Below are 15,026 nucleotides of genomic sequence, written 5' to 3'. Positions count from 1 at the left end.
TTCTTTCAGGTTGCAAACAAAATGGCACTAAACTTGGTGATGTAATACTCCCCCCATGGGCAAAAGGAGATCCTCGTGAATTTATCAGAGTTCATCGGGAGGTAATCTACCTTTTAATAATGGTAGTAGAAGGTGTCAATTGGGACTTTCCACTACGTATTAGTCTAAGCTGGATTCATGCCGTCACAGCCACTAAGCCAGTCCATGAGTTCTGCGTTGATGGTTAATTGTTGCAAAGGTTTGCAGAACTGGTGTTTCCTCCCCTTCCTATTTAGCTAGGGAGTACATTGAGGCAAGCCTTGCTTCAGTGAAAAGCTTTATCAAAACATATGTCAAAATATATTCTGCATTTTTCTTTGCGGCAAGCATAGTAAACTCAACTGATGACTGATACAGCTTGTTTTAATGCATGCCCTTTGAATTTCAGGCTCTGGAATGCGACTTTGTGAGTGCACATCTGCATGAGTGGATTGACTTGATCTTTGGCTATAAACAGCAAGGTCCTGCTGCAGTAGAAGCTGTAAATGTCTTTCACCATCTCTTCTATGAGGGACAAGTGGACATATATAACATCAATGATCCATTAAAAGAGACAGCTACCATAGGATTCATTAATAACTTTGGACAGATACCAAAGCAGGTATACCATTTGTAGGATCCTTATTTGCCAGATGACACTCGGGTTGAAACATATTAATATAGAATGGGAAAGTGTTTTAGGAGTGAAGCTTCCTGGGAGCATTTTTCCATAAATATTCTTCCAGTGATGTGAAATCAGTTACATTTCCATTATAAAAGCAACAAAAATCAACTTTAATCTTTGCTTGTGAGATCAGAAATGTCTTTTTATCCCCTTTTACACCCTTAAAATGAAGGTGAGATGCCGTGTGGTTCAACGTAAAAATCAGCATCAAAAAAATATGATCCTGCCACAAAGTGTAGCACTTCAAGTCAGAGAGGAGCAGTGAAAGTGCAACTTCAAAGTAATGCCTGTTGTTTAGGTATTTTAAGTTACTCTGTAATAAAATAATTTCTATAATAACTTACACATTTTTCTACACCAGTCTCTTGGTGTTCTGCAGGGCTTAGCCGCTTCTTTCATTTGAAGAATTTGTTGAAAAAAACCCTCAAAAATTAAACTAAGAAGACTGACTCTTACAGGACAGCTACAGTTAAGGAGCTTTAAACACATAGACACATCTTTGCTGCAGCTTTAAAGTTTGAGTTGTCTTTAAGAGATAACATTAAATTATTAAATGTAATATTAAGTCTGAAGTTTTACTTTCTTAGCTTTTAGGGGTTGAGGATTTTTTTCTTCTTCTTTTTTTAATTAGGCATTTATTTAGGTTTTTTTGTTGTTGTTGTCCAGTGAAACTTTTAAATGTCTTCAGTGAATTTTTCCAATCCTAGATCTGGTGGAAACCACAAATACCTTCAGCAATTCCCTGGGAACCCAACCCATGTGTCGGGACCTCTAGGCTGCAGTAGGACAGAACATGTCAGGACAGCCACAGGATATGTCCTGTGGGGACCCATTAACAGATGTCTGTCTCATTGCTTGGAAGGAAGGCTAAGAACTGCTTGCCTTTCCTCGGTGGCTGTTTTTCTCCTTTTTCTACCTTTCTTTCTCTTGATAATCTAGATTGTACGTAGTGGCTGTGGGGTTTTCTCTTCTTAAGTAATGATCAGTCCCCTGGTAGTGATGATAATCAGACATGGCCCAGATAAAGGCTGGGGATGAGAACAGGGCAGTGGAAGAGCATCACAGCTGAGTTCAAAGGGCTGCCTGAACCTTCCAACGCCTGTTAGGTATAAACCTATTATGAGACCTGCCAGAGATTGTGTGATGCTTTTCTAGAGGAAACAGGCAGACTACAATAAATTTTGGAAACTCAAAACTCCTTCATTAAGTCATTTTTGTGGTGCTGATTACTTTGGAGCACATTTTTATGTAACTATGGAGTTTTGTTATGATCCTCTGTGACTTCCTAGGAGGGATCTAGGGCAGGCTATCTCAGTGTCGCAGCTGCTATGCGCTTTTTCACTCCTTTACTGCATGGAGATACAGCACGAAGACCACATTGCCTTTACCCCATCTCTTCCACCAGTAATGCCCCTGGTATTTCTGTTTCTCATTTTAAAAAGTTGTACTGTAAAACCTTCCAGAACTGGTGCTATGTTTGGAATCACAGAATGTCCTGAGTTGGGAGGGACCCACAAGGATCATCGAGTCCAGCTTCTGTCCCTGCATATGACAGCCCCACAGTTCACACTGTGTGTCTGAGGGTGTTGTCCAAGTCTCTTCTTGAACACTGTCAGGCTTGGGGCTGTGACACCTCCCTGGGGAGCCTGTTCCAGGGCTCTACCACCCTCTGGGTGAATAACTTTTTCCTGATGTCCAACCTAAACCTCCCCTGGCACATCTTCCTGCCATTCACTCAGGTTCTGTCATCGGTCGCTAAAGAGTTCAGTGCCTGCCCTTCTTCCTTCCCTTGTGAGGAAGCTGTAGATGATGACGAGGTTTCCCCTCAGTCTCCTCTTCTCCAGGCTGAACAAACCAAGGGCTCTTGCAGATTCTGCAAAGGTCCCAAGATGCCACAGCCTGGAGATGCAGAGCAGAATGAATAAGCAAGAGGGACAGTCACTGAGAGGAGAAAGGCAGTGTTTTTTCTTGCTGAAGCTGGTGTTTTTTGAGATCAATTGCCCATGTGAGTGCTCTATGATGTGCCTTCTCTCTTCATCTTCTCGTAGCCCAGCCATATGGAAGGCATGCTGTAGTTCAGGGAGAGCTGCGGCACATAGGCCTGTTGTTGTCCTTCGTACCCAGAGTGTAGGTGCGAGCAGTAGTAATGTGTGTGCATGCTCATAGCTCAGCTACTTCAGGCTTATGCATGTTCCCTTTGCAAACAGACAACACATCTCAAAGGGCTATAAGGAAAATAACTTTCAGCCTTGGAATTTCAGTTCTCCTTTCAGTGCCATAAGAACCTCTCTGCCAAAGAGTAACTGAAATCTTACAAAACATCATTCAATATTTATATTTGTCATTTATGTATTATAATACATATTATCTATCATCCAAATTGCTTATAATGAATGTATCATGTGGTAAACCTTAGTGTGTGTCATTGATGATCACAGCTTATTAGAAGCAATGATTGGTTGGTTTAACACTGCCTGAGATATCTGGAATGGTCAGTGAATCAGTAAAAGGGAAATTAAATCACTTGTAATGAAAAGACAAGCAGAAAATAATCGGGTGCTAAGATGCATTTCTTGTCCATGACTGTCATGTGCAGCCCATTTAGGCACCACCCATGCTGTTATTCTGGTTTTTGGTAGCCTGGCCAAAAATTAGCTTTTGGTTTGTCTTAGGTTAGAATTTAATATCAGCTTTGGGATTTTTGCTTGTTTTACCTCAACTGCTTTTGCAACTGGAGGTGGCTTTAAAGATACTTTGCATGTTATATCCTTGTTGGATTTCATATTGTTTTTTGAAGTCTTATTGAAATGTTTGGCAGAAGTTATTAGTGAACACTGAGAACAGTTAAGTTATGTTTGCTGTCATGCAGAATTTTTAGAAGGTGAATCGAACATATTGACGATCTTTTTAAAGCTTGTGCTCTTGTAAACGTGTAATTTTTTGATGATAATTAATGTCTTGATGAATTTCAGCTCTTTAAAAAACCACACCCACCGAAGCGTGTCAGAAGCCGACTAAATGGAGAGGCTGTGGGAACCTCTGTGCCCCCCGGTTTCTCAAGTGACAAGATTTTTTTCCATCATTTGGACAATCTACGGCCATCCCTTGCCCCAGTGAAAGGTAAACTGTAAAGCCACAGTAATTATTCCTGTTTCTTTGCCAGAGCATTCAGAGTTTCAGCAAGATCATATTTTTGCATGTTTTGTTTACTTCTGGTGTTCTTAATGCCTGTGCTTTTGTGAGAAAGACAAATATAAAATATCCTAATGCTGTAAGATTATGTTCTTAGTTGCCTTAAAGCATACTTGGGAAGCACCAAACCGATGTTGGCTTAGCATAACATTTTATAAAGGAGGATAAAATTAGGCCCAAGCACCTCTTTAGTTTTAATTTAACAAATTGTCTGAAGCAAGTTTCAGAAGTGTCTGAACAATATTCAGGGTACTTTGCTTCTGGGTCTGTGATGACCTCAATTTTTGTGATTTGTGTAGCAGAAAGATTCTTTATCACAGTGCCAAGGAATACTGAGAAATGTTGGCAGGAAAGGTGGTGTTGGCAGCCACACTCAGGTTAAAAAAATGTATTTTTTTAGTTCATATCTGACATTGGGCTGAGCAAAAGTTAATTGTCTGTGAAGCAGGTAAATGATACATAGTGATTTATTTCCTAGTTGATTAAATTAATCTGTGCTTGCCTGCTGTACGGAAAGAAGGGCATAGTATTACACAGAACACAACAGGGCTACAGTCTAAGACAGAAAATTTGAAAGCACTAATCTATATTGGCAAATCTTTGGGAAAAGCAGGTAGGACACCATAGGCTGTAGTCAGGAATGAAGCCTGTGGGAACGTGTGGCCAAGATGTTGGAATCAATACCAAAAATTTATTTTTATTTATTCCAAAAATGGTACAATCACTTTTAATGAGTCAGCACTGTGCCCTTGTGGCCAGGAAGGCCAATGGCATCCTGGGGTGTATTAGAAGGGGTGTGGTTAGTAGATCGAGAGAGGTTCTCCTTCCCCTCTGCTCTGCCCTGGTGACACCACATCTGGAATTTTGTCCAGTTCTGGGCCCCTCAGTTCACGAAGGACAGGGAACTGCTGGAGAGAGTCCAGCGCAGGGCAACAAAGATGATTAAGGGAGTGGAGCATCTCCCTTATGAGGAAAGGCTGAGGGAGCTGGGTCTCTTTAGTTTGGGGAAGAGGAGACTGAGGGGTGACCTCATTAATGTTTATAAATATGTAAAGAGTGAGTGTCAGGAGGATGGAGCCAGGCTCTTCTCGGTGACAACCAATGGTAAGACAAGGGGTAATGGATACAAACTGGAACACAAGAGATTCCACTTAAATTTGAGAAGAAGGTTCTTCACAGTGAGAGTGACAGAACACTGGAACAGGCTGCCCAGGAGGGTTGTGTCTCTCTGGAGACATTCAAAACCTGCCTGGACACATTCCTGTGTAGCCTCCTCTAGGTGTTCCTACGGCAGTGGGATTGGACTAGATGATCTTTCAAGGTCCCTTCCAATCCCTAGCATTCTGCGATTCTGTGACCACAAATATCTTGTCTGGAGGACACCTTGTGCAGCATCACAGGTGGGATCAGAACTGTCTGTGATCCTCAGGGTGTTTTTGTCACTACTGGTGCTTAGTCCTGGACTTCTTAGGGAATGTAGCAGAAGTTGCTATCATCACAGTTTAAAAGAAGATTTATATAACATAGCCAATACAGAGATCCTGCTTTTGCAGAGTTTCAGGTCTTTCAAGGGATCAGATAGTATTTGTCTGTGCTGGCAATAAAACATCACCCCATCTTCTTTCCTAGAGCTCAAGGAGCCTGTGGGACAGATCGTTTGTACTGATAAAGGCATTCTGGCAGTCGAACAGAATAAGGTTCTCATCCCACCTACATGGAATAAAACTTTTGCTTGGGGCTATGCAGACCTCAGCTGTAGACTGGGTACCTACGAGTCAGACAAGGTTTGTAATCTGAAATTTGTTTCAGTGCTGAATGTAACAAAAGCAATTAGTATGCAGTAGTGAAAAAATCTAGCAAGGGAAATTTATTTCACATGTGAATTAAATAATCTTTGCTTGTATTACATATGTTTTATGCTCCCTATCTGGTGGTCTTCATCAGAAGGCTGGCAGGATTGCATAAACCCATTAATAATTTTTTTACCAGGTCTACAAAGCATGAATCAATTAAATCTCTGCAGCTAAAGCTCATCTCTCGTGTTCTCTTGGGAGACATCCTATGGCAGAGGCTGGAATTGCTTCTGTTTGAGGAAAAAGTACTTAAGGGATAGCAGCAGCAATATCTTAGTTACTTAATGGTCCAGCATCCAGGGTGGCACTCAGGTTTTTATTTTTCTCCTGCCAAGCACTAATCCTGTGAGTAATTCTTCTTTGTTCTCTTTAATTTTAGGCAGTAATTGTTTATGAATGTTTGTCAGAATGGGGTCAGATACTGTGTGCCATTTGTCCCAACCCAAAACTAGTTATCACCGGAGGAACGAGCACAGCGGTGTGTGTGTGGGAAATGGGCCTCTCCAAAGAAAAAGCTAAAGCCCTCACACTGAAACAGGTAAAATGCAATGAAGATGCCTTTTATGTAAATTATGTTCCAAGATCAAAGGAGGTATTAAGGGGGTATTTGCTCACATAATAAGTTTTGAAACCTTGAGTCCGGCAGACCTTTTTGGAGCACTGGGTAGTCAAGGTACTGATCTATTTCTAGAGTAGGCAAAATACGTCTTTAAAATTGCATAATTTTTAAGGATAGTTGATCACCAGGAGCTTTTTGGAGAGATGGGAGATTTAGTAGTGATGTTAACAAAATTATACAGATGTGTTTTGTGAAATCATCTGCTTTATTGTTCTATGTAAAATACCTCCATCTGAAAACTGTCAGGGAGGGCAGTGAAGGAGGCTGTCTTAAAAGTTCATTTTCCTTTTTTCATTTTTTAAAATACTTTTTTCTTTAAAAATTTATATATATATATACACACACACGTCTGCACAAAACTTCGCACTTTCTGGCAGTGATGTTTGTGGAGCAGAGTATACTTTTTCAGGATCACCTTAACATTGTTTTTTGTTAATTTTTGTTAATTCAAAACACCAATTTTTGTTTCTGCTCATTTGTTAAATTAAAAAAAAAAAAAAAAACAAACAACAACCTCAGAATATTCTGGAAATGTGTGTCATTGTTGTAGGTAATCATGTTGTGTTACTGTTCCTGTTAGCATCTTAATAACAGGACTTTTTAAGCTTCAACTCAAACTTAAGAGAATAAATTCAGAGAATTATTCAATAACTTCCCTTTTGCAGTCTCCAGCAACTATCCAGAGCTGGTTTTATTTAAGAACAGTGCAAGATAAAACACTGTATCTTGAATTTCAGGGTTAGCATATTGAGGGCCATTTACTGTACTTTAGTCAATGATTTGTAACTGAGTAAGATGCAGTAATCTGACTATATTCCAGACTCCTGTTCCAATGGTTCGGTTAAGCCCAAAATGTAAAAGCAGGGTCTAATAAAAACAGATGTTTGTAAATTTCTCCTCCTTCCAATTAACTTTGCCTTTTTGGTTACAACTCTTTCTTGTCTCTTACAGCATTTCTCAAACCTCCACAGAAGTTTATATAGGAGCTCTTTTATATGTACAAAATATTTCTGTTTTCAGAATGTAATTTCAGGTGAAGTCTGGAACATATACTTTCTAAATAGGCTACTGAGGCAGGTGGAGGGTACCGAATGGGCCGGAAATTTGTTTAATTGGTTTTGGGGTTTTTGTTTGGTTTTAGTTTTTTGTTTGTTTTTCAGTAGAAGGCTGTATATCATAGACCCTTGAAATGTGGTTTTGTGAGAGTACCTTTTAAATGGAAAAAATATTACTCATCATTTTCAGTTATTCAGTTGGAAACTATTTACATACTTTAAGTCAGTTGCATCTTCTGATATAGGATAGTCATGTTTACAGTATCTGAATCTTTTCAGGTAAGCAAGTTTAATGTAGTGATTTTTGTACTCTCTCCTGATTGAAGCTTTTTCCTTCTGGCTTTTGTTTTGCAGGCATTACTGGGTCATACTGACACTGTGACATGCTTGACAGCGTCGCTTGCTTATCACATAATTGTGAGTGGATCACGGGATCGCACCTGCATCATCTGGGATTTGAATAAACTCTCTTTTTTAACACAGCTTCGAGGTCACAGGGCTCCAGTTTCAGCACTGTGTATAAATGAATTAACGGTAAGAATCAAATACTCCTCACCAACGTGCTGTGGGAACAGTAGCAAGAGTCAGAAGTTGTTAAACCGAAGGAAAACAAACTAGGCTCTTCTGTTGGTTTGGGAAAACTTGTATAATTATTCTAAAAACTAATTAGCTGGTTAAGGAATAATTTGCATATTTTGTCCAGAGATACACATGGGTCTATTCCATGCAGAGGAGCTTGGGCTCAGAAGGGCTTATTAAAGGTGCTGGCAGCAGTGTAGCTAGTGCCGCATTCATAGTGAGCTGTCAGGCCTGCCACAGGAGCTGGGAAAAGATTTTGATGTGTGACCTTGAGTGACTTCTGTCCTCTTACGCTTAATTTAAAGGAAGCAGAAGATACCTTGGATGAAAAACTGTAGTGACAATTGTTGCAGAAACAGACAAATCCTAAGAGCTTGTGTCCCTGGTGGTCCTGTAAGTCATAGGTTGCCATTTATCCAGCTCCCGTGTACGTCAAAGCATTTTGTCTGAGTTGAAACTTTGTGTAATTGGTCCATCAGGGCTGGATGGACCATGTTGCAACAGAAGCAGATGTAGTGGTTGAAACCAGGACAAAGCAGGGCTGTAACACAAGGAGCATGTAGCTAGGGGCACAGTTTACTAGCTGCCAGTAGTCTGGTGGTTGTAGTGTTGCCAGTGTTTTAGATTGCAGCTCCTGTTTCCTCTGTGTACCAGTTTGGACCATCTCTTGCTCTTTTCCCGAAAAGGAAGCATGTGAAATTTAAGTTGGTACATGTTTGTGAAAAAGAGTCGAGTCAACGTGAGCACAGTCTTTGAAAACTGAGAAGAAAAAATACTGAAAAAAACGCTGTTGGATTGTTACACTGTGAGAAGTAGAGGAATTGGTCTACTCATTGTATGCCCTAAATACAACAAATAGGTTACTACAAAGTCTGGTTTTCTATAGACAATTTTTTTAAAATGCATATCATCCTAAAGAATTGTTTAGTTGCCCGAGCTCAGCTTGAATAGAACTTCCTGAAAAGTGCCAGCTTTAGTGCTGAACTTGGCTTATGAGTGAACTTGCCTTATATTTTTGCTGAAGAAAACCCGAGGCTTGTATTGAAATATGGAGGTGTTATTTGTTTTTGCAGGGGGATATTGTGTCATGTGCTGGTACTTACATCCATGTGTGGAGCATTAATGGCAGCCCTACTGCAAGCGTGAACACTTTCACTGGCCGGAGCCAGCAAATCATGTGTTGCTTTGTGTCAGAGATGAATGAGTGGGATACTCAGAATGTCATAGTAACGGGACATTCTGATGGAGTTGTCCGGGTAAGTACCAGGGATTGCTGCTTGGAAAAAGTTTTACATTGTAGTAGCAGCAGTTAAACGGGTCATATCTATCCAACAGTGTCCTGCCTGGTACCAAAAGCAGTCCTGCTACACTTGGGTGCTCCACCTGAGCGATTAGTCCTGCAGGAAGGAGTCCAGGTTGGGCAGATGCCACAGACTGCTTTTGCTGCTGGAGACAGCTGTGCCATTTCTGCACAAGATGGCGTGCTGTACCCTGTCCACAAGTTAAATGGACACTGGAGATTCGTGAAAAACACTTTCAGTGAGCTGACATTCCTGTGCAGTCTTTCTCTTTCTCCTTTTTGATGCCCCGTTTGCAATGTGGTGACTAGCAATAGCAGCATATGTTTCCTTTCCCTTTTTGGTTACCAGCTTTTATGCCTGGAGACTGGAGATTTCATTCACTGCTTTTGTTCTGCGCACCTTGACACAATTCATTTTGCTGCCTAGGCAGAAAAGAGGAACTTAGTGGCATCTCTGATGACTGCAAGTCTAACCTCATTTTCAGTACTCTTCTGCGTGCAGTCCTGGGTCTGCCTTAACCAGAGTCTGCTGGTCAGATTGCTATGTGGAGTGCATTTTTTTTCATTTCAACAGCTAAGTTGTTAAATAACAGCACAAGACTTGTTCACTTGTGATTCAGGCGTGAACACAGATGTCCTCTAATAGTGTATAGCCCCCAAAAACAGGGGTTAGAATTGAAATGTGACCTGCTTCTCATGCTACCAGTGCAGATGTACAGTTCTAATAAGTTATTTTAACTCTAGAAATAGCTCAGAAGAAAGTTTAAGAGTTCAGTATGTGCCAGTTTGCTTATGCTTTGTCCCTCCAGTTCTGGCGGATGGAGTTTTTGCAAGTACCAGAAACACCAGCTCCAGAGCCTGTGGAGATGCTGGAAATGCAAGAGGATTGTCAGGAAGCACAAATAGGTATGTCTCCTCACAAGTGCTTTGTATTTGCCTTTTACCTGATCTTCGCTGTACATAGGTAAAATGCTATACAGTGCAGGATGGATGGCAGGGATTTTGTCTCAAAATACAAGAGACATCCAATAGCCATAATAAATAGTTTCATATTGCTATGAGTAAGGAAAAATCGTGCCTGTCATAGGTCCTTTTGTGTGAAGATTGAACTTTTCTGTGTGTGGTTGTTTCTGCTATTGGTGAACCAAATGGATGCTACCATTGTCCAAAGCTAGTTGTTTTTTTATTTTGAAATGGAATTATAGCATAACAGCAGAGTTTGAAAACTGGTGGAACAGCATGCTGTTTCGACAAGCAATGCTGGCCACATAATTTTCCCGTCAGAAGAACGTGGCCCATGCCTGATGGGTGTTTCTTTTAGCCATCTCATCTTCCTCTCACCCTCTTCATGTTGAAGATATGATCTGGACTTGGATCTGGCTCACATGGTACTCATTAGTCATTATTATATAAAAACAGCTCATTTTTTCAGTGTCACTAGGAATAGAAATATCTTCAGTGGTTGCTTTTTTATATTTCAGAACCTGTTATTAACAAATCTGCATCATGTCTGTCAGCCAGTGTTTAAACATCCCTGACTGCTTACTTGTGCAAGTTTTTCTACAAGGCAGAAAGATTTGGTTTTGCTAACTTGAGCATTTTTGAAAATTTTACTCATTGTGTCTATCACAGCCTACTAAGACAGACTATTGTAGCTAAGGAGTGCTGTTTTCTGACAGACCAGTGCAAAAAAAGAGAAGAGCAGCATGATTCCTGCTGGTATTTAAAATGGCAGGAGCTGAATCTCTGCAAAGGCTTTGAGATGCCTACATGCAGGTTTCCCTGTGGTCGTGCTTTGGTGGTACCTGGTGAGTTGTAGGTATCACAGCAGGAGAGTGGGGGAAAACACTCAGGCTATAAGCAGTCTTGCTCACAATGTCCTCTCTCCTGTTGCATGAATCCAGGGCAGGAAGCCCACGAAGAGGACAGCAGTGACTCTGAGGCTGATGATCCATGCGTAGGCCAGGACACGAAACTGCAGGAGAGCCAGAGTCAACCGAGCAGCACGAGCCACAGGCCGAGGTCATCATCGAACAGAGCAACAGCAGCATGGTCGGCAGACAGCGGCTCTGATGACTCCAGACGTTGGTCAGACCAGCTCAGCTTGGATGAGAAAGATGGCTTCATCTTTGTCAATTATTCTGAGGGACAAGCCAAAATGCATCCCCACGCTCAGGTTAACCATCCGCACCCCAGCTATGCTGAAGCACGGCACTACAGCAAGCTTAAACCAGGTAAAAGACATTGGGCATGCTTCCCCTTGTCAGATAAATGTGCTCTCAGCACTGACCCGTAAGGCAGTCTGTCTCTGCATCTTTGAGCAGGATTGGCTGATAAATTCCAAAATGTTCAGTGAAGAGAAAAATTTGTGTGCGAAGGCTGCATGTTGTTCAAGATTTCCCTGAGAAGCTGTGATCAGTTTACCCTGGCTAGTAGCTAAGCCACTTGCTTGCCACAAACACCACAACCCTCTGGAGTGGGATGGTGGAAATAATAGGAAGGGCAAAAGCAAGGGAACTCCTGAGTCAAGATAAGGATAGAACAGAAGGAAAGAGGAAGACAGAACAACACAAGTGGTGCAAAGGCGATCACTCGTCACCTCCTGCAAGCAGACTGATGACCAGCCAGTCTCTGAGCAGACAGCTGCCTTCCCCAAAACCCTCCCTCCTGTCAGTGTTATTGCTGAGCAAGATGTTATATGATGTGGAATATCTCTTTGGTCAGTTTGAGTCAGCTGTCCAGCTTTTTTAAAAAAACAAAAACAAACAAACAAAAAAAGAATAATTAAAAAAAAAAAGCTATCCCAGTCCTGTCAGGCTTTGGTACAGGGCTTCCTTGTGTCTGCAACTCCCAGCTGGACTTATAACACAAAGAGCCTCGAATTTCTCTTTTATATCCTCTCCTTTCTTACATGTATTGGGGAGTAATTGAAAATGTGTTTGCACCTGAGTGAAACGTGAATCATAGAGTTATCTCTGGAAAGATATAAGGATTTTTCTTTTTAGCAAGTCACACATACAGATATGTTAGGGGAGGAGGGAGCAAAAATGAGAACAAGTAAATTTGCTTTTTTTCCTTCGCTGACTTCTATCTTATTTCTAGGATACAGATGGGAGCGTCAGTTGGTGTTTAGAAGCAAACTAACTATGCACACGGCGTTTGATCGCAAAGACAACGCACATCCAGCAGAAATCACCGCACTTGGCATCTCTAAGTGAGTAGCTTGCAAGCGATTGCTTAAAATATTTTTTCAGTGTTGTCAGTGGGATGCAGTACAAACCAGCTGTTGTTCTTTGCATACATAATGCTGTTCAGAGCAGCCTTGTTCAAGGACTGAGATAAAAAAATACTAAAATAAGTAGACTCGTTCAACTGCCTTGTGTTTATGTATAGTGTTGTTACAGCTCCATTTCTTGGTCAGACCAGGCTAATTTGCACATTGCTTACTATGCCAGTAGTTTAACATCACGACATATTCTGACATGTAAAATCAGTCATCAATATCTGTACATTATTGTGCCAGCGTTGTTGCAGGAATGCTTTTTTCTTTTTTTTCTTGCAGAGATCACAGCAGAATTCTTATCGGAGATGGCCGAGGCAGAGTGTTCAGCTGGTCCGTAAGCGATCAGCCTGGCCGATCTGCAGCTGATCACTGGGTGAAGGACGAGGGGGGAGACAGCTGTTCAGGCTGCGCAGTCCGGTTTTCACTCACCGAGAGGCGTCACCATTGCAGGAACTGCGGACAGCTCTTCTGCCAGAAGTAAGTCTGCAACATTCTCCTTTGGGCTCTTTCCTATACTGAATTTTAGGCTAGGTAAAGCTGTTGCATACCACAGAACTCAGCTAAAAGACTGAGGTTTTCCACTCCCTTACCAAAACAGAACTGATGAAGAAAAAACATCAGTGCTCTCAAAATTTCCAGATAGGAATTAGAAAAGACAGACCAGCCCCTGTATAAATCCAGTTGACAAGACAGGTATCAGCAGTGAATGAAACATGCTTGCAGTTTTGAAACCTCCCCATTGCCCATCTGGGAAAACAAAGTCTTGAATTCTGGACAAATGAATTTAGCAAAGAAAAAACAAATCAAAAACAACAAAAAGAAACTTCTGGAAATAGTTGTTCTTGTCAGTCTACAAGCAACCTGGTCAAAATGTAAACTGTATGCAGGACTGTAAGGGTGCTGATTTACAAGCCAGTAGCATGCAGCCTCAGACAGGAATGTGTATGATAGAGAAGGGTGTACGTGAGCTCCCCCCTACTCAGGAACTGAGGTGGGAGTCTTTTCTCTGGTCCACTGTGTCAGAGATGGTATTTCTAGTTTTATCTCCATAGCTATACTTTGAGTCTAAATTGGTGATGACAGATCTTTTTAAGCTGCCTCTCATGCAGTTATTGCATTGGTTCTGTGGTGATGAGTTAAATTCTGTTTCTGCCAGACTGCATGGCTCTGTCGAGGTAAGTTTCGAAATTTTCCAGGATTGGAAGTCATGATGATAATGGCCGGGTTGGGAGAGGACCAGTATTCACAGCAATGTTTGTTTTTCTCCACAGGTGCAGTCGGTTTCAGTCCGAAATCAAGCGCCTCAAGATTTCGTCACCGGTCCGAGTCTGCCAGAACTGCTTCTACAACCTGCAGCATGAGCGGGGTTCAGAGGAGGGGCCCAGGAATTGATGTGCGTCCTGGCAAACAGAGACCCCGTCCAGCCCCACCGTCACTCCAAGAACTAGTGAGAGTATTGTGAAGTGATTGGAAGGGATTGGAATATTGTCTGTTTACACTTAAGTTTATACTGAGTTTTAAGCACTAAAATTGAAAAGGGATCATTGCCTTGTGTCGACGGAAGGTAAATGAGGCTAACAGCATAATTAAGTGAAGAGCAAGGCTCAGGAAGATATGATTGATAACAACAAATCCAATAGATTGAACTGTCAACACCTAAACCTATGTTGACGTGGCTATAGAGAAAATCCTCACTTATCCTAAAGACCAGTTCTTGTCTTGTTTTTGTAGAGCTAGTCATCTTTATCGGGGGGAGGGGGAGGGGAAGGCTTTTTAGAAGATAGTTGTAAATCTGCCTTCTTCGCAAGCAACTGTGTATATTGTAAATAGGTATAATGGCCTTTTTATCTCAATATGAACTTAACTGCCTGTTACATGGGACTTCAGATTAACCACTATACTTTGTGTGGCATCTTTATCTCATCTATCAATTCAAATACGAATGTTTAAAAAAAAAAACAAAACAAAACAAAAATCAAACAACAAAAAATATAAAAAAGGAGAAAACTCAAAGGCATTATGCATACTTCTGTTAAAAATCCAATCTATGCATGTTTGTTCTTTCAGTTGCCCACAGTATCTTAATTTATGTAAGGCTATTCATAGAATTACATGGATTTTTTTCAAAAGAAAACATTTTGAGAATAGGACTTGGAGTATTTTATTCTAGCTGTAAGATAACCAAGAACTAAATTGTACGCTTGTGTTGCATTTTATACCAAACTATTTACCACCTCAGTGTTGTTCATATTTAATAAGGCCTCTTTTATACATATATCAGAGCTGCAGTTTTGTTAATTACTTAATGTTCATTAGCGGCTGATTCATGCAGTGCAAGAACCAGCTTTTACCTTGTTTAGTCAATAGCAATTGGCTTGCATATAGGTACAAAACAAATTCCTTGTGCAGAAAATTTAACCACTGTTGTCCTGTAGCTTGTTT

The 15,026-nt window shown here is 41.0% G+C and overlaps 1 protein-coding gene across 1 annotated transcript in view; it reads left to right on the top strand.

The window, feature by feature from the left end:
* The window catches only part of WDFY3 (WD repeat and FYVE domain containing 3), a gene marked incomplete at both ends in the record, with an annotated part of 112,920 nt that extends 98,944 nt beyond the window's left edge, over positions 1-13,976 (top strand). The window contains 12 exons of the mRNA XM_080343105.1: positions 10-101; positions 428-640; positions 3,676-3,823; positions 5,525-5,683; positions 6,132-6,286; positions 7,777-7,956; positions 9,075-9,257; positions 10,111-10,207; positions 11,206-11,535; positions 12,404-12,515; positions 12,864-13,061; positions 13,856-13,976. Of these exons, the coding sequence (XP_080199231.1) occupies positions 10-101; positions 428-640; positions 3,676-3,823; positions 5,525-5,683; positions 6,132-6,286; positions 7,777-7,956; positions 9,075-9,257; positions 10,111-10,207; positions 11,206-11,535; positions 12,404-12,515; positions 12,864-13,061; positions 13,856-13,976 (1,988 nt within the window). The remainder of the gene's footprint in view (positions 1-9; positions 102-427; positions 641-3,675; positions 3,824-5,524; positions 5,684-6,131; positions 6,287-7,776; positions 7,957-9,074; positions 9,258-10,110; positions 10,208-11,205; positions 11,536-12,403; positions 12,516-12,863; positions 13,062-13,855) is intronic.
* Positions 13,977-15,026: the final 1,050 nt, after the last annotated feature.

This window comes from Nesoenas mayeri, assembly GCF_963082525.1.
Source record: "Nesoenas mayeri genome assembly, chromosome: 4".
Classification (NCBI taxonomy): domain Eukaryota; kingdom Metazoa; phylum Chordata; class Aves; order Columbiformes; family Columbidae; genus Nesoenas; species Nesoenas mayeri.
This window is presented reverse-complemented; position numbering and strand designations above follow the sequence as displayed.